At 45.9% G+C, this 19,291-nt stretch overlaps 1 protein-coding gene across 4 annotated transcripts in view; it reads right to left on the reverse strand.

Moving 5' to 3' along the window:
• LOC100677798 (dachshund homolog 2) overlaps nt 1-19,291 on the reverse strand; it is a 218,506-nt gene that overhangs the window by 50,127 nt on the left and 149,088 nt on the right. For all 4 annotated transcript variants that reach the window (XM_016982883.3, XM_016982881.3, XM_016982882.2 and 1 more), the window contains one exon: nt 2,509-2,592. In XM_016982883.3, coding sequence (XP_016838372.2) covers nt 2,509-2,592 — 84 coding nt within the window. The remainder of the gene's footprint in view (nt 1-2,508; nt 2,593-19,291) is intronic.

Consider the following 19,291-nt stretch of genomic DNA (forward strand, 5'->3'; position numbering starts at 1 on the left):
AGCATTTCTATGACATACTCTTCGTTGTACACATATAGATATACTTCGGTGGTTCTATATTTGCACTAGTGAAAGATATCGTCGATGACGGTATATACACGGCGTTGGACTCGGACATCGGGAAAAAAGGAATCGGTGTCGTACTCGCTCCAACTGTGTGACTGGCTGTCGTATTCATGTATTGACACGGACCTGCTTGACTAATGGACCGGCTGTTGTTCCAGGATCGTGTTACCGACTCGCTATGGGGCTCGTCCTCGCTCTTTTTTCCACCCCGTCATGTCCGCCAGTGCTGACGCGCTTTTTTTATCGTTCATATGATTATTGGCAATGGAGTTCTCGTTGTTCAGTAAATAATATAGTTTTTCATGATACTGTAGTGTTAGCTGCAGTGATCCTTAATAAAATGCTAAAATTTTCAAAGTACGGATCATTAATAAAACCCCAAAAACCGATCGCAAAGCTTCCTAATCCATTATCTCCCCACTTCCACTTACTTCGTCTCTTTTTTAATAAGCCACGTCGTTTCGCGCACTAAACGCGTCTCACGCGCGACTTTACATATTTATCTCCCCGGCATTGTCTGGCCGTCAAAGCTCGTATATATACATTGAATCTGCGAAGCGAGTTCGACGTGGATTTTCGGAAGTCTCCTTGAAAAATGAATCCACCGCTGCGGCAAAAAGTCAGAAACGCGCACGAGCCGGTTGGGCAGAATGGCAGAAGGGGCAGGATGAACGCGAGGAGCAAAAAACTAGCGCGTCATCGATCGTAAGCCCCCGCGAAACCCGAACTCTGTGTGTGCGTGTGTGTGTGTGTGTGTGTGTGTGTGTGTGTGTGTGTGTGTGTGTGTGTGACGAGCATTGTCGTCGGCTATATTTTATTTATGACGTATATTGTGCCCGCCGCGCAAATCCGCGAGTGTCGACTCATGCTTTAATCTGGAGCTATATCGTTGTCGTCGATGCAGCTGGCTTTTCTTTGGCGAAGCTATGGTTTTTTAGTTTTTCGGCTTTTGTTGGTGGAAAATGATGCCGGTATCTATATTGTAAAAATATACGAAAACTGGATTGCTAATTATATAATAACATCAGGCAGTTATAGCATGAGCGGCCCAACAATGCTGTTTTAGCACGTTAGGTAGCACACCGCTACAGATTTTGATGTTTTATGGCTGCTCAAGCTTGACGATACTATATACTTCTCATTCCGTATAGCTTGGCAGTTTTTTTTTGTAATCAATTCTCCTTCTGATAAAGACTGCATCCGAGCAGTGAACCTTGTCAAATACTTAAGATTGATCTTGTCGAATGCGTTTCAGCGGGAAAACTTAAAATGAAACTCGATCATAACACTTGCGAGTGCGGTGAATATCTTATAAATATATATAAAGTCTCCGAAGGTGGCGAGCAACTTTCTCGTATATAATGCATATTTTGCCTCGTGCGCGCATTGCATCCTTTATCTCGAATATGCCGTAGAGAGAAGACCAGATGCATCGCTGCCTGCCGACCCAGAGTTTGCCGCGTGTGCGCATGTATGAACGGAAATAGGGGACGAGGATATGAGAGAAGGAAACGATTCCACAGGGCGATTTAGATTTAATCATTTCGGGAAAAGCGATTTTGAAAAATTAATCGAAACTCTTCTAGCGAATTCAGCTCCAGAGTAGCTTTATCAATCTCGATAATACACCTCCAAAGGAATCCAAACGCGGTTCAAGTTGAATTCCGTCAAGACCTATACATCCACTGAAGCACCTCGGCAGCCATCAGCAACAAATAAGACGCATCGTCTTAGCCGCGACCAGCTTCTCGCGCAAGGGCCATCCAGAAGCCCAAAGACCAAGAACCTCAATATACACAGCATCTCTCCTTCTCTTGCGCGTCAAAGGGACACACACATACACAGGCAGTCTTCGTGCACCATAAACGGGCTCGCGAGAGACTATTCTATTACGGACTGACATCTGATACAAACTTGCCTGAGTGATCAGGGCCTTTGGCTGCAGCAACAGCAGCAGGAGCAGCTCTTCTTCCTCCTTCTCCTGCGGAGTCGCGCGGACGTGAGGATGGCCCGCGCACTAATACTCGCGAGCCGCCGGAGAGCTAGCTATAGAATAATAGGATACGCACGCGCGCGCCAGAGTAGGCAAGGTATATAACCTCCGTCGAGAGGAACTTTATGGCGCTCGATGTCTCTCTACGGCTTCTTGATTTATTACCAAGTTAACCCCTCGTTCGCGGAGGAGGTTCCTTATTCGAAAACCCGCTCACTGCAGTGTGGGTGACGGAGAAGAGGTGCAAGCTGTGTAGGGGTTGAGACGTCGATCATTTTATTCTCGGGGAACGAGTTTTGAAGGGTTTGCACAGTTTTCATCAAAGTTTTTGGTCTCTAGGATCGGAACCGCTTCTTCGGGGGAAAAGTTGTTTTGTATACCTTCGAAACTGCATTATAATTAATCGTTTTCCTACGTATACTCACAGGATGACACACGGGATGACTCACCTCGAATTTTCTGCTCGTCCTGCAGTTGCCTCTCAAGATTGTCTTTGACTTGCCGTTCCCTCAGCACGTCCATTTGAAGCTCGGCTGAAAGGAAAATCGACGATCGTTAATGATGTACGCCACGAATAAAATATCGAGAAATTTAATTCCAACGCATTAAGCTGACCAGCTCTCGCTTCAAGTATACAACCTAATGAAGCGCCCTCCCAACGGATTCCTCCCGAATCACAATTAGCCCGCCGTGCAGCTCTAATAAACCGTTCGTTCAATTACACAGCAGCGACGACTATATACCTCTCCGAGCTCGGACAGCGAAAACGCGTATCTGGAAAATTATAAATCTGCACAGCCGTTCCCAACTGTATATACGTATCTCCACCCGGCTCGCTCGCTGAGGTCAGGTTAATTTGGCAATAAGAGTCCTCCGCTCGCTCGCGAGGAATCGCTTTCTCTCGCACCAAACGAGAGAGCTGGAATATCGCACGGTTCGCTGGTTCCGTGATTAAATCCAACGGTGGCGGCCGGAGCTTGCATAGTTACCTCTAATAGAATTATATTAAGACGTGAAGTGCCTCCGTCTCTCGTATACGTATATATATGCTATGCTATATACCCCCGGTAGTTCTGGGCGCGTAGAGTTTCTTCGGATCCGAGACTTTCTCCTTGGAGGCCATCTCGGGGGAGCAGCTCGAGGAGCCTGCTAAATTAGCCATTTCGAATCTCGGCACGGGACGGGACGAGTGGCCCAAGACGCCCGATTGGGGCAGCGCAACGAGTCCGACGAGGGACAGAGAAAGCTTGATTTCTGCGGGAGCGGACGACGACTGCGAATTTAATGAGTGACTGGTGGCGGTGGCTCGTTGATTGGCTGCAGAGTTGCGAGGATTATTAATTTTTGTTTAATTAGGCCGATTTAATTATGTCACGATTGTACGTTAAAATTGTAAATGTAATACTGCGACGTTACGAAGAAATAATAGTCTCGTCGGCGATGTATACAGACGTCAAGGAGTCAATCGATACTCCCCTAAATCCTCGAGAAGAAAAACCAGTGCGACTTTGAAAGGCCAGACTCTCAAGTTCTACTCTGCTGCGGTGTGCGGGTATGGTATATACGAAAAGTAGCCCTTTTCAAGGAGTCGAAAGAAAGCCGAGCAACGCGATAACTCCACGGAACCCCCAGAGCTAAATCAGACCGGCTAATTCGTCGCTCGTGGCAGGGAAAAGGCGGGAAACGACACCGCACCCTCTCTCTCTCTCTCTCTCTCTCTCTCTCTCTCTTTCTCCTTCTCATTTTTTCTGACGCGCTGCACGCGCAGCTCCCCCAACTGTATTCCTTCGTCTTTTTTTCCATCCTCTCGCTCGAGTTACGGGCCACCGACTGTATACTATATACTCCCCTGCGGACTAAACGAGCCGTGTCGCTTGTCGTTCACAAAATTCCTTCTTATTCTCGCGCGGATGTGGTATATAGCATCAGAGGAGTCGGAGTCGGCTGCGCAAACAGCGCTAAAGCTCTCGACTTATTCGGCCCCCTTGACTCCGTAAGATGACGACGACGCGCGAGTCATTTTTAATTCATCGCTCGAGCTACCGCTGCTGAGTGCGCGATTCTTCGCAGCTCGAGAGTGTGCTAGTCATTTGAATTACAATATGTTGTAAATAGCAGCGACTAATGTAGTGGATGGGATCCGATTATCGTTTAACTTTTATTAAAGCAAAAAGATGTTTATACGCGTAGATTTGATGTTGGGTAGAGATGCCCACACGGCAAAATAATTCAGGAAGCTCTCGTGCGAAATTTCAATTAAACGAATCCATAAGCCATCACCTCTGCGCAGCGGCTGCAAGCACTCCCGCGGCTATCTCAAAATCAGCGAGAGCGATATCGCCCGAAGACTTCCCGTCGAAATTTGCCAGTCAAAATTCCTAATTCCACCGAGCGAGCGCTCGACTTATCACAACATCCATCTCCCGATCGCAACAGACTGCAGCGGCCTCCCCTCTCGGTTATTCCAAGATTAGACACAACTTTGCGCCCGACTCTTTCTGTCTCTCTGCTTTCTCTCTCTCTCTCTCTCCCTTCGATATCCATACCTACACCGGTAATTTCTCTCTTCCCGCGAGGTCCATTAAACGGAACCGGGAACTTAACTCGCCGCGAAGATTCAATTTGAATGCTAACCAGAATAGGAAGTTTTCAGCGCGAGAGTATCCTGTTATTGCCAATTTCGCGAGCAGCAGCCCACTTTGCGCGATCGTTTAGATTATCATCAGCGAGCAGCAGCAGCGGCAGCAGCAGCAGTTCGCCGTCTGTCTTTTATCCGCGCGGACTATCTGCCGCCGCGTTTCCGCGAATAATTGAACTTTATTGCCCGATCAGCGCCCGCTTGAATAATCCCTCGAATGTATAAGCGGCTGTTTCGTATCTCCTTCTTCGCGGGCTTCGTTTTTGAGGTTTATGAGGCGTTATGCGACCGGTCTCGCGTGTCTCGGCGCGATTTTCGGCTTCTATAGATTGCGAAGTCGACTGGCGTTGGATGTTTTCGATTGTACCGGCGATTCACTCGTTTGAAAATGATCGATTATTCTTAATAATTATCTTTGCGAGTTCAAGTAAAGAAAACGAATAAATTATTGAAATTTATCATATTCTAATTAATAACGCGATGAAGCCTCAAAGAAACAAGACACCCCAGAGAAACTTGGCGCATCCAGCCCCGTGTGTATAAACGCGAAAAATCCCACGACCTCGAGAACATGCATCAACCCGCAGCAATATGCTCATCGTGTGGCTCCGCAAAAAGAGAGGAGAACACAGCGCTATAACACTCTCGCGAAACGAAAAAGCATCTCTCTCATACTCGCCTAAAAATGATTTACACGAGCGCACTCCCCGAAAAGCCCGTTTATTTTGCATAATTTAATTAGAGAATTCTCAACGAGCCCAAAAGATTTATCTCGGCGGGGGAAATTCCGGCGTTCTTGCATCAGCGCCGCGAGACTTTGTCGCTGTCTCTCTCTCTCTCTTTCTCTCTCTCTCTCTCTCTCTCTCTCTCTCTTTCTCTAGCAAGAAAACGCGCTAGTGAATCAATTATGCGAGTGCGACGTGCAAGAGAGCCGTATATATACACACACAAGAGCGTATTGAAATTAGACTGCGGCCTTGGCGGCATTAAATTTGCAGGGATTAATAACGGCGGCTGGTGGCACAAGATTCGCGCTCTTCTTATACATTATAAGGTGCTCTCTCGACGTCGTTTCTTTCTTCTTCTTTTCGACTTTTCAATGCGACGCGCGAGGCAAGGGCCAATACGCCTTTCTTTATTTCAATTAGCCGCGACCCTAATCGCGTTTCGCCTCATAAAGCGCGTCTGATTTAAAGTCATGATTGCCGTAATGTCGTTTCGCATCATGAATCAGATGGGAATTATTTCTGCGCAAGCTGCGGGGCTCTGAAAATTTAATCCGAAGGCTGGAATAAGAGAAAAAGGAGGCCTGCGCGAGAGTGAGATTAAAATATAAAATTATTGATTTATAGATGTATAGAGGTGGAACGCGATAATTGCAATCGATAAAAACGACATGTTACGATATCGAACTCGACGAGATTTCTTTCTCTCCGCAGAATTCGTAAACAAAATATAATCTCTCTCGACTGCAGACCTACGCATACCTTCGGCAGCTCTAAGATATTCGCAAAGCCTCGGGGTTAGGCCACCCTCAGAAACAACAATGTCAACTTACCGCGCTACGGTGTCCCGCGATCATTTGAATAGTATAATGTAGTTTTCGTGTTTCCGATAATAGATTGAATATTTCTCTGTGTGTGTATTTTTTTCGGAATCAATATGCTCTTATTTCTCTTATACCCTTTCGTATCGAATGTTTGTCCAGAGAAACCTTCGGTATTCTTTAAAATTTCATCATGAAGTTATTCAAAATAGAAATATTCAAACTTGTTATGACACAGCCATCTTAGCAGCATACTAAAGGCCCATCAACATCGCGAAAAACAATAACTATTGAAAATTATCCGCATTAGATTCAGCAATCGTAATAAATCGATGTTTATTACTTCAATTAAACATCTGGATTGAGGAGAGCAGTAAAGCATGGATAGGAATTAACCGGAGGATTATTTTATAATTTACAGCCGCGGAGAAATTGCCTCTCCTCGTGCGCCCGCGCGGTCTCTCCTCTCTCTCTCTCTCTCTCTCTCGCCCGGTGTGTTTTGTCCTTCTCTTATTTGCATCCTGCCACAATACCGACAAGCCGAATCCCCGCGCAATAATTATTTCATAGAGACGCCGAGGGAAGATTCCTTTCTTACTTATAAGGCTCTAATTCTCATAACAGTTACACACCGCTCTAACCGTTATTTCAAGAAATTGAAGAAATTAAAAAATAATTGGATCCCGAGGAAATGATTGAATTAATATTGCACGCAGTGTGAGGGTGTGAGCATCGAAAGAATTACGCGAGGACAAAAGCGAACTACTGAAAGTTTGGATCAGTTTGAAAGTCTCAGTGTGATAATTATAAAGGTCATCCTGCAGACCTTCGAATGAGTAAATTGAAAAACAGTCTGATTAAAACGTGAGAAACGAACGATAAAGCACAGGAGTAAAGAGTTAAGCCCGCGCATATCGCATAAATCTTTATGCATAATCTTAACTAATCCAGCAGTTGTTCTCCTATTTGTCTAGGAACTATGGCGCTGCCGGCTAGGAGGGAAGGGGCTTATTATTATTGTTTCCACCCTTGCATATTATAGTTCAGTTCGGGCAACGATTAAGTGTACTAGGAAGTTTGTCCTGCCCTCGAGGCTATGATTCTCAGCTGGGATCGAATCGTCTAACTTCTACGTTTTAGGCGGACCGTGCAACCACGAATTACTGTAGCTTATACACTTTTTTTTTCCTCTTCGACCACTAAATAACGAACAAGTGTATCCAATCGCCCTGCGAATTTGAATATCTCGAATCAATCTTACGCCATGATCTATATTTAAGCAAATCGGTACACACGAATCAAGGTATTTTGCGCAGCAACAACGTACGAGTACAAAAGCGCAAGCCATAGAACAGTAGAGAGAGAATAGCCGACTCCTCGGAGCAGTCAATAGTTATCCTTTGCGCGGATTACCAGAGCGGAGTTCTTGCCGACTATAAGGACTACATGCAAGGGTTCGCTCCATCGGGATTTAAGACGGACTTAGCCCTTGTTCCGGTCGCTGACCACTTTGCCTCCCATTAACCATTAACGGATCTAATGAAAATAGGATTATCCACCGCCGTTCGCAAGCTGTAGGCAGTCGATCGTAACCTCTTTCCATATGTTCGGAGAGATCTCCTCGCGTTTCTTTTTGCTCGCGATGAACGCGCGGATTTCATTCTCTAATAGCTCGCGGGTATCCGATCGGCTGTAAATCGGAGATTCGGGAATTGAAATACGAGTGTGTTGAACGTCTTTGAATTTATTTCGAGCGATTAAAACCGCTGCACGTTCGACCCAGCTCAATCAAACCCGGATAATCGACGTTTCCTCTCTCGATAGCGCATTTCTCCGACACACGCAAACACGTGAGCTTATATCCACAGTTAGCGGCTGACTTCTTTCATCCTCTCTTTACCCCGTCGCGGGAAAAATGCCGAGCTAACCTTCTCTCTTACACACGCGGGGAAAATAAGACTCCAGGTACGGCGGCTCCGTGATATCGAGGGGTCACAGCTCAGGTCCATCCTCTCCTTAGCTTTGCTGCACTAGTGCTTCGCTCGACTCCCTCTCTCGCACACGCAGATAGCGCCGAAGAGCGTTTTCGCGTTTCGCGATAGTAGTCAAAGCCCTATACACACGTTTATATATCTTCCCCCCCCCCCTTTGCGCGAGTGTAGAAGTTTGGCTCTCGCCCGAGTGGATAGAAATTCTTATTTTCAATGAGTTATAAGGATTTATCCGCAGGCGATTGGTGGTGCCGTCGTCTGACCTTTGAACGAGTTTCGTGATTATTTTTGACGCACCGCGCACGGAACGCGCCACGCTGGGATTTATGAATGTTGCCCAAGCGAGATTATTTTGCAATTAGTTGTAGGAGAGGTGCTGTACACAGCTTGAATTTTTACGTGATACGGACTCGATGATGGATGCTATGGAGTTTATTTATTGTTTACACTGAATAAAATAACAATTTCTTCTCTGTGCGTCGCACAAAAAGACGTTATACCAATGGGTATCTATTAAAAATCAACAGAGCAATAAATACAGACTTTGCGCATAATTTGTCAGTTGCGTGCCGGAAGCGCGCGATGACTTGTAAAATCGAGCGAAGAATTAACGCTTGTGTGTCTCGGTTGTCGCGTAGCACACGAGTGTCCAGCTGCGGTTTTAGTGTCACTCGAAACGCGCACTCGTAATTAACAATCGGTTTAACGAATGCGGCTCCGAGTCTTATCTCGATCTCTACATGCCGCACACACTCGCGCGGTTCTTTTTCGCGACCGTTTCTCTCCTCGATGTCGCGCGCTCACTTTGCGTTGCATATGTTTCTCGGTTCGATTCTTGCATACGGTAAATCTAAACGCGCACTTTTATAGAGGCCGATAAAAACTGTCGAAAAACCTCGCGGTGATCGATTAACCGAGGCTAATTATATAAAATTCCTTACACAGCAGAGTGTAAATCTGCGGACCGGCAAAGACTCCTATCAACAATGCGATGGGCGATCTATACCCCCGATAGCGCAACACAGTACCAACCCGAGTACATAAAAGACATACACACGCATCGTTCCTCTTCCGACAGTTTATATATCTCTCTTTCTTCGTACACACACACACACACACACACACACACACACACGCACAGCATCGTGAAGAACACAAGTAATTGGACGACGGGGGCGACTCTCCTTCTCCGCGAATAATGCAGCGCGCGCAGTCTGCGCAATAAAGTCGCGAACTCGCGGGCCCCGATCGTAAATAACCGCAGCCCGGTGTATAATAAGACATCAACGAATGGCCAGAGCGTGTGCGCGCACCTACGCGTTGATACGATCTTTATGGACGCACGACAGTCGGAAGTTGTATATTTTTTCCGCGGCCCTCGCTCGAGGCCTCGTTAAAAATTAGCGCGTATACGCGCGCGGGCCTTTTTCGAAAATCGCGTACAGATACACATACGCATACACACAGGTGTATAACGCGCAGTTTGAATGAATATTGTATAACGCTTTGGCGCGCGGCCCCCGGCTTTATGGTGAATCATTGCTGGAAAATATGGGTTTGCGCGCGTTGGGGGTACATTCGGCGCGGCGGTGTACGTATACATTGAATGCGGTCGAATTAATGATTTAATGGCTATATTTGGATAGTTCTGGGTAATTGAGCAAATAAACGCTTCGTGGATTACTGCGCGCGCCTGGCTCGCGTATATGAATGCTAATCGTGGGTGTAAACATATGTGTGAATATAACTCATGTTTGGGTAATATAATTATATATGAGCGCGTATATCATGTCCCGTGTATACCATAGCATACGTTTCAATTGCGATCGCCTTGTGTATACCAATGCGCGAATTATTCACTACAATATGAGCGAATTTTCGATCTATATTAATTTGAATTATTATTTCGTGGCAGTCAATCGGTATTCTGCAGAAATAACGTGAACGCGAGCGGGTTTCATTTACTGCGTCGATAAACAGATACACAGTATATCCGTATACAGCTTTTTTGTCTAATTTATTACGGTTTATACCATTGAATCGCGCATCAGAACACCGCGGCGTATATTTTCCCTGGCTTTCATCGCGCATATTTCGAGTTCCATCCGCGCGACGGGGCGCCTCGTTAAAGCAGATATGCTTTATCGCGTCAATTTACGCACCTACCGTGTACGGCAGATTGGAGCCGAGCGCGCGTACGTGTTTAGTATCGCGATTATTCATCAATCAGACGCTCGCTTGCGGTGGATGAAAAAATTGGCCATTCTCTACTGTTATTTCCAGCCGGCTACTTCTCTCTGCGTATATCAGTCCTTCTTACGGGGCTATTGATGCGATTTTTCGAGGGTTATATGCATCTGCGATCAATCACCATCGAAGTTTTTGACGCTAACTACTTCGGGTCGTTAATATTGTTTGAGTTATCGTAATAATTACTCGAATAGCTCTGATACACGCAAGCATACGTTATCTGGATTATTTATACATAATACTTTCCGACCTTTTGTTACACATCGTCGAGTTTTAATTTTACTTTCGTTACGCGTTTCGTTATCGCGAGCTTGCTGGCTCAAAACTCGGAAAAATAAATTAAATATCCAAAAAAGAAGGGGTTTTTCAATAATTTTCCTCGCATTATCTCATTTTCCTCCATATAATAACCGCGCGCGCGATCTCGAAGCGCCGAGAGGCGCATCATCGGCCGTCCGTTTAATTCTCCCGACCATTATCCCGATACCTCTATCTCATTTACTTTCTTGTCATCGCTTTTGTGCTGCTCTGCTCGCCGCGCGCATGGATTATCATTGATTTTCCTCTCTCAGCTCTCGAGCGTCCAGCGCTACGTACATAATATAACGAGGCGTCGGGCCACAGCGCTTGTCAGATTTTACGACACTCGAGCGCGTTAATTTGCTAGCGTGCGTGGATAGACGCACACACACACACTGGCCGGACGTTGTCGATCGCTCTCTTTGCTTTTCGCCTAGTTCTTTATCGCGAAATATTTACGCCGAGGATTAAACGACGCCCGAGATTACGCTTAGCGCGAGATACGGGCTTAGCTGACTTTATTACGCCGAGTGAGTTAGAAGATGTGTATTAGAGTGCATGCAGTGAGTGTGTAAGAGTTTCAAGAAAGTGCAGAGAATTTCACAAGTGCGTAAAACCAAAATTACACGCGGGAGAATTTTGAGAGACAGAACGTCGTCGGCTTTTTTGTGACGCGCACTCGTTCGGAGGGAAACATAATTTGCAGTAAATTATGCAGCGTGAGAAAATTGTTCGGATTAACGGTTGGCGGGAAAATTGATTTCACCTTTGTGGCACTTTGTTCTTTTCTGCGCGCTGGAATACATTATGCTAATGCCTTCGACTACTTGTTAATAAGGAAATATATTATGCGAATTTTCGTTCTTTCCCGCTCGCGCATAATCTTCGCAAAAGCTACGTACAAAGCAAAGCTTTTCGGCTGTAAAACAGACGGTTAAATGCAATCGAGATGCTTTACAGCGCGATATCCTTATTACTTAACGCGTATTTATACTACAGTGTCTTTCGTCCAAGGAAAAAAAATTAATTTTATCTCTCAGTACAAATAGCTGCAGTTGGCAAAAATCCACGACAGGAGAATCCAGCTTTATAGGAAACTTTAATGTCCGCGCGACCCACCTCCGCTGGTAAAGCTCTCCCTGAAACAATATTTCCCGGGCGTTGGGCGAAAAGTCGCAAAAGTAATTTTTACGCGCGGAAACGCGAATATCGCGTGTAATGGTCAGTCGCGGGCTAAATCACTCGCGCGATATTCGTTCTTCCCTCTTTAACGGCGTCGTTAACTCGCTTAGGCCTGTCTAAAGAGGAACGACGACTGTGCGATTCGTTCGCGGGACCTTTTATGCCATTCCCCGAAACCCGGGCGCGCGTTTTGTCTTGGTCTGCGACGCGTCGCGCGCCCTTTTACACCGACAGTAAATTACGTACTTTATTCGATAGAGACAAGAAGGAGAGGGCGGGTGGCTATGCGTTTGGATTGTATGGGTGGATGTGTTTGTGTTCGTAATTGAAAGGTTATAAAAATACCTACTGCGGTAGGTCCATATCCTTTCTTCTTGTTTCGCACATTTTTATTTATATTTTATATTAATTGCTCTAGCAATTAAAACGAAAATCTTGTATTTGTTTTCTCAACAAGTAATTCGAAGGTTACGGTTATAGAATCCTAAGGAATTTAATCAACTTGCAACCGGGTACGAAAAGAAGCAATAATCGAGCTTTTTCCTCGAATCGACGTTAAATCGACGGTCATCAAGAGCCCGCTAAATATTCAATAAAAGCCATCAAAACGCGGCATCCACCGGCTTATTATACGACTTTGAATATTCTCGTCTGCTCGGAAATTTTTGTCGTCGCATTATCACATACTTATACAATAATTAAACCGAAGCCGCGCAATAAAACGCAACATTTTTAACGCATAACCCCGTCCGTAATCTTTCCTTCATCGCAACGATATTCGCTGTATCCGCACGCGCTTACAATTAAAAATCCATAAAACGCGCAAACGAATCCTTGGATTCCGTCTGAACTATGTGTGTATACACAAGCGCAAACCTGACACTGTTAAAGAAACATTTAATCCGCCCAAGTGCACACGAGAGCCGGCGGTGCGATAAAACGCGAAATCGAGCCGAATCGCGATCTCCTTTAAAAAAGATCGCCGCAGTCAATGATCGTAAATTCCCGGTTTACAATCGCCACAGCTGTACAGTGTATATCTCTGTCTCTCGAAAAAGCAACACGCCTATACACTCGGCGAACTGGAAAAGGAAACGTTTCCTCGAGCGCGCTTTTATTTCGTCTCGTCGACGACTATTAATTCTTATCTCGGAGCGTGCGGCTCGCGCGCGATCCACGGAAGCCCCTAAAATCGCCCGGCGCGTAAATTAGCTTCTTTCTCTCTACTGGTGAGCGAAATTTTTCGAAGGCTGTAAAGTACAGAAATCATCGCCGATAAATTCCCATTGATTGAAAAATATTCTGGCCGAGTTTTTTATGCGCCGCCGCAGCTTCTTAAAAAAAATACAATGTATCTCGCTTGGGCTCTACTCCTGGGAAACGTATACTTCTCATATGCTTCGTTTCTTTTATTATTAAATAAATAATCAAGCTCCCTCTCTCTTTCTCTCCGTTCATCTCTCTCTCTATCTATCCTCCTCCCGCGTGTCCGGCGCATAATTTATTAGCCCCGAGCGGCGCTCGACGATCAAGGGACCGAAAGGGCAAAGGCGCGCGCTCTCGAAAATCGTATCTCTTTCTCGGCATCTTGTTTATTTTCGGCCCTTATCCTCTGTACGTGTATAGGTACTCCGTGCTGCTGCTGCGGTATTTTGTCCCTCGCGAACTCTTGCACGCGCGCCAGCGCTCATATACGACCGCATACGTGTGAGTGTGCCTTATGCTAAGAAGAGGAAGGTAGTAGGGGCTTTTTTTCTTTAATTGACAATGCTTATATAGCAGCTCGCTAGAGGTGGGAACTGACATCGGCCACGGCGCGCCAACATCGTATTGTTTCCGATTTTTCTCTCTTTCTCTCTCCTCCGGGAGCTGCTGCTACCATGTGCAGGCGATGCGTTTTAGGGGGAGGTAGTATGCGCAGTTCTCTCTCTCTCTCTCTCTCTCTCTCTCTCTCTCTCTCTCTCTTTCTCCCGGATTAACGAGTAGCGCACGGAGGGCGCCAACGTGTCCCATTAGACTCTGGGACACCGTGTGTTTGTGTGTCTTTCGTATACGTAAAGGAGGGATAAGGATTTTTTTCATCGCCCTCCACGATCGAGCTTCGAACTCTCCTCTCTTGCTCGTTTTGTGAGCAGCCATGGGAGGAGATAGCGCGAGGTACACGCAGAAACCGTAATTTTTCGACTGGAAACACCTTTCGCAGAGAAACTGGACTTGTTGCGCGAATTCCTTACTATACGAAAGGTTTTTCATTAATTAGGGATTACCCTGTACGAAATCGCATGCAACGGTTGAGCCTACAAAATTCCCAAACTCCATTTCGTTGCGCATTTCGAGTAATTTGTTATTTATACGAGCTCCGAATGAGCTTTTTTGCCGCGCGCACAGAGAGCCGTGTACAGCTCGGTGGGAATGCTCGCGTTCGTGAGAGACCACGCATCAGGGTTATTAGCATGCATTATGCAGTGCGCGCTCGCGCGAGTTTTTTCATATAAAAAACGCACGCGGAACAAAATAATCGCCTACTGCACTCCTTCTCTCTTTCTCTCGGTGGTATGCACTCCTGCGCTTTGAAAATAGAATGAAACGAACTAATTTTGCACTCAATTAGAATAAACGATTAACCGAATTGCCGCCGCCGTCAAATTAGCCGAATGAAATTCATCTTCCGCGTCTAATTACCATCCGCCTGCGCGCGCAGACGCTTCAATCCAATTTCTCTCTCTCCTTGCTTTTTTATGAATTTTCAACTGCGGCTTCGCTGCACGTGTAATTATTTCGTTGTTATCGCGCGATGCGTAATCTGTTAGGAGGCGTAGTACACGATGAAAGTTTTAATAAAAATGTCGAGTTTTTAAGTTCGCGTGCTGGATTCACGTACACCGTTGAAAGAATTCAACCGAGTGAGAATAACCCTCGCGTATACACAACAGAAATATAATCCGAAAGGCATTCTTAATTCCACAAAATTTTACGACTGTCTAGCCGTGATTAATCATGTACGGGCTTGTAAAGGCCTGCCGTTCGGAATGCGTTTCTCGTATATCGCTCGCGTCTTTTCAAGCAATTTGCTGCGAATGCAGCAGCGCCGCAGCCAGGAGCTTCCGTGACTTATAAACGCAGATGTAAAGCCGCATGTCCGCGATCGCGGGGGCTCACTTCACTTTTCTTTTCTTCCAAAAAGCATACAAGCCCCGACTCTTGTAAAATCGGCGACCGGCCATATATCGGCTTTCGTTCCATAACTCTCTGCCCGATATCCTTCGCCGCTGCTACTTGTTCGTATTTTGCCGTCTCTTTGCTCGATTTGAGTTTTATTAATAAGTCTATACACACCAAACGTACTCGAGCTTAATCAGCATTGCTTTCGAAATCGAGAAAAAAGAATACATTGAAGCTAGTAAAATTTTTCATCATTAAAATAACCCAGAGCTCTGGAGCAGGCTCATTTGAATTCTCTTTGTTAACAAGCGTACATTCCTACTGCGTTCTGCGGCCCAAGAGTCTCGCCCCCTCGAGAAGCAAAAAAAAGGAGCGACAAACCAAAGCGAAGGGAAGCTCGAGAAAAAGCTATAAGAAACATCGAAACAAGCGCACACGCGGGCTCTCGCTTCTGCAGCGTAGTATAAGGTAATTAAATACCTCTGACCTTCCCTCTCTCTCTATACTTCCCCACCACGAGGCTGCAGAGCGCTGCACCGTTCGCTTTGCTCGTTTTTTTTCAGCCGCGCTCGACACGGCGCCGCTCCGCGCCACCTTTAACGATTGTCTCTGGGTCAAAGGCCGCGATACGATGCTGCAGCAGCACCGATGCAAGCGCTTGCACACGTGAGCTGGCCGCGCTCGAATATATTGTATCGCGCCTGCGAATCTCCCCCCGTTATCGCGGCTCTCTTGCATGTATTTAAGAAAGTGTCATTTTTGCAGTGGCTCGAGCCGGGATACGTTAATGATGATTCTTCTTGCGCTTTTTTTCACTAGGAAGCAATTAACATCGACAATAGCCTAGAACTAAACAAAGCTCCATATACTCCGGTATTTTTGCGTGTTCCGTCTCGGATTTCTTTCCTCATATCCGCAGACAAAAACGAGCACCGCGTACGGTACACGTACACACATACACATACGTGTATAGAAGGGATGAATGCGCTCTTCGCGACCGCCATGGGAACTATTATGTTTATTAAGGTGGAAAGTAATAAATTATAGACGGCTAATAATGGGAACCAGACTCGCGCGCGAGCCTCGACGTAATTGATGTATATGCAAAGGAAGTCGTTCTCGGGCGCTCGCGTGGCGAATGAGAGATAGAGATCGTTCGGATATGAGGATATGGCTCACGCTCGAGCACAGATGAGGCTCCGCCGCGCTCTCGCTCCGCATGTACGAAATGAGATGAGCTTTTCTTTTTCCACTCTTGTGTTTGTTTAGTCTTATTCCAGAGAGAGAGAGAGAGAGAGAGAGAGAGAGAGAGAGAGAGAGAGAGAGAGAGCCTCATGCACGCGCAGTCGAATATGCATCTCGCGCTTGGCTGATGCTGCGCGCAGAGTCTAATAATGATCGCGCTGCAGCTAAGTACTCGGCTCGGGTTTCGAGTTTATTATTCACAATTATTGAGATTAGGTCGAGGCACGCGCGAGAGTCTTCTTTTTAATTATTTTTATGTGATTTTACCGGGACGATGCTCTCGCGTATGAATTCCGTGAGGTGTAATGAAGAGTAAGTGTAAGAATTTCGCATGTTAATTCCTATAATATACGTGAAAAGGAGCAAATTGAAAATAATGCAGGCTTTTGCGTGATTATACAGAATGGATCGGCACAACAACAAGAGTGTACGTAGTCGAAGTAAAAAAAAACGAAGCGACGACTATCTACAATCGGGAAAAAATCACCTCGTGCGCGCATTATAATATCGCGTCGCGTCGTGCGTGATTTTAAATACCTGAAATGCCTCTCTCTCACTCTCTCGACTCAGAGGCGCCTCTCTCGCTAGTACCTTCACAGTCGACGGCACTTCCGGAAACATCGCGCTCTCGCGACCCTCATAAGTTTGCAAATGAGATTCTCTCCCTCGGCTCTTTATTTTCCCCCTGACAAAAGGAACGACGAGAGAAGGACGCGAGAGGAGGAAAAAGGTCATCCGCATCGCTTATTGAGGACCGATCGATCGATCGATCGGTCCTATCGATCCGAAAGCGTGCGCCGCCGGACAAAGCCTCGCTGCTCCTGCTGCTGCCGCTACGTGTCGTCGGGAGTATGGTATAAGGACTCGGTTGTGCCTCGCGGTATAATCCCTTCGTTACCGCGGTAATAAAGGTGCGATGTATTTATTGGCGAACGCCGCGCGTTAACACATACACGCTGTAACCATCCGCCGTCGCTACTGCTTGAGACTATCTCCTCTGCGCTGTCTGGGTGAGTATGTAGCTATGGGTCTTGCTTGCAAACAAATGACTATTGTGATTTTGAGATGGGTAGATTGTTGCGACGAAGCCTAATGTACAACCGGGGAATGCTTCGGTAGAGAGAGATGGACAATTTGTGAGAGATTTTATAAATTGCTCTGTCGCGCTGAAAAATTATGGGTATAAATTGCAGTACGTTATTATGTTTTAGGACACACACATGCACCGAGGAGCTGCACACGGAGGGCTCTGAATTAGTATGCTGCGAAGCCATCGGCTTTTAATTGAAGATAAAGTATCGAGGTAAGTGAGCAAAACAAAACTGAATTCAGAAAATTTATATCCGCAGCCATGTTATCGACGTTTAAAATCTCGTATGTAAGCCTATCGACGCATCTGCGCTAGATATGGAGATGCACATTATATATTTGATAAAACTCTTGCAGCGCGTAGCTTCCCCATACACGTTTGCGACATACGTTTACTCGCTTGTAAAAGGAAGATCATCAGGACAAGAACCATAAGAAAGACGCAAGAAAAGTTCGCAAGAAAGGTTGCCGCGCGCAACAGAAGCAGCGACAGCAACGGCTCTAACAAGGCGTGGTGTGCGCGCAATAAAGCAATTCCCTGGTCTTAATTAAATCTAAGACAATACGGCCGCTAATTAAAGCAAACATCCAGAGCAATAAAACGTTCTCTCTCGCGCGCGCGTACGCCTTGTCCCGATTTTTCCAAAGGGATGCTCGGAACACTTTTACGCGAGTTTGTTCGCGGTAAACTGTATGCTCTGTTATAGGGTAGAACAATGATTATTTTTTTATCCTCGCTAAAGTATGCGTGTTACACTGTAAATGCTAGACGGCAAAAGGTAGCTTACACACGTTTCGAATAGAAAAGTTATTCGGGGTAGATCAGTGATTTGCAGGATTTTACGGACAACATTGCAGTATCCATAGAGAATATAGACAGAGAGAAACCGAGAACGAAAGGGAAAGAAAAGGCGCGAGCCGGTTGTAAAAAGGCACTTTCGTGGCTTTATCTACGGGCACAGCCGCGTCGGTACCGATAAAGGGCATTACGATCTTCAAACTGACTTGCGGCTGTATCCACGCGCGTGGCGTCGCTCGAGCTCATTTACGACGTTACCGGCGCGACGACGCGCTGTGTCACCCCCAGCCAAACGCGGATTTCTCTCTTTCTCTCTCTCTCTCTCTCTCTCTCTCTCTCTCTCTCTCTCTCTCAGCGACTTGTAGTTCTTCTGCTTCGGTATTAAGGATATTTTGCGCTTTACTGACTGTTTATTTTCCGATATAGCCTTGCATTATCGGCTGTACACATAGTTAGAAGGAAATTGCGTAATCTACCTTGCTCGAACATATACTGTCCTATCTTTAGGTGCATTTTGCGAAATGGAGAGATGGGCTAAATTTAGTTGTGATCATTGCTACACGACGCGTCGATGTTGAAAACAAATTAAATGAGATTACACCGGAGAGATATTGTCGACGTTGCGACGACGAGTGGCTTTGTTATTATTGCGAATCTCGAAACGCCGACGAGTGTGTGAGTACAATTAAAAATGTAACTTATGCGCCTGAAATATTTATACGGTCGAGGAATACGTAATTCGTAAGGAGTCGCGAATGGAAACTTTATTAAAATGGCTACGATTTCCTTACAATTAATGAGATCCCTCGATAAAATGGACCTCGGTGCGCACATATAAATACGTCGTAATTATTTACGCGGCTGTAACGTAAATTCTAATTAGCGCAGTTGACTCGTACGCGAAAGTCTAATTAGGAATGAATTTAAAGGCATCGCCTATATGTTAAGATGTTTCTTCGCCTCGGACGTGCTTTACGCACTCGGATAAACAGCTCGACTGCTCCGGATTGAGCAATACGGATCTCTTTCT

The sequence above is a fragment of the Nasonia vitripennis genome, chromosome 2 (genome assembly GCF_009193385.2).
Source record: "Nasonia vitripennis strain AsymCx chromosome 2, Nvit_psr_1.1, whole genome shotgun sequence".
Lineage (NCBI taxonomy): Eukaryota > Metazoa > Arthropoda > Insecta > Hymenoptera > Pteromalidae > Nasonia > Nasonia vitripennis.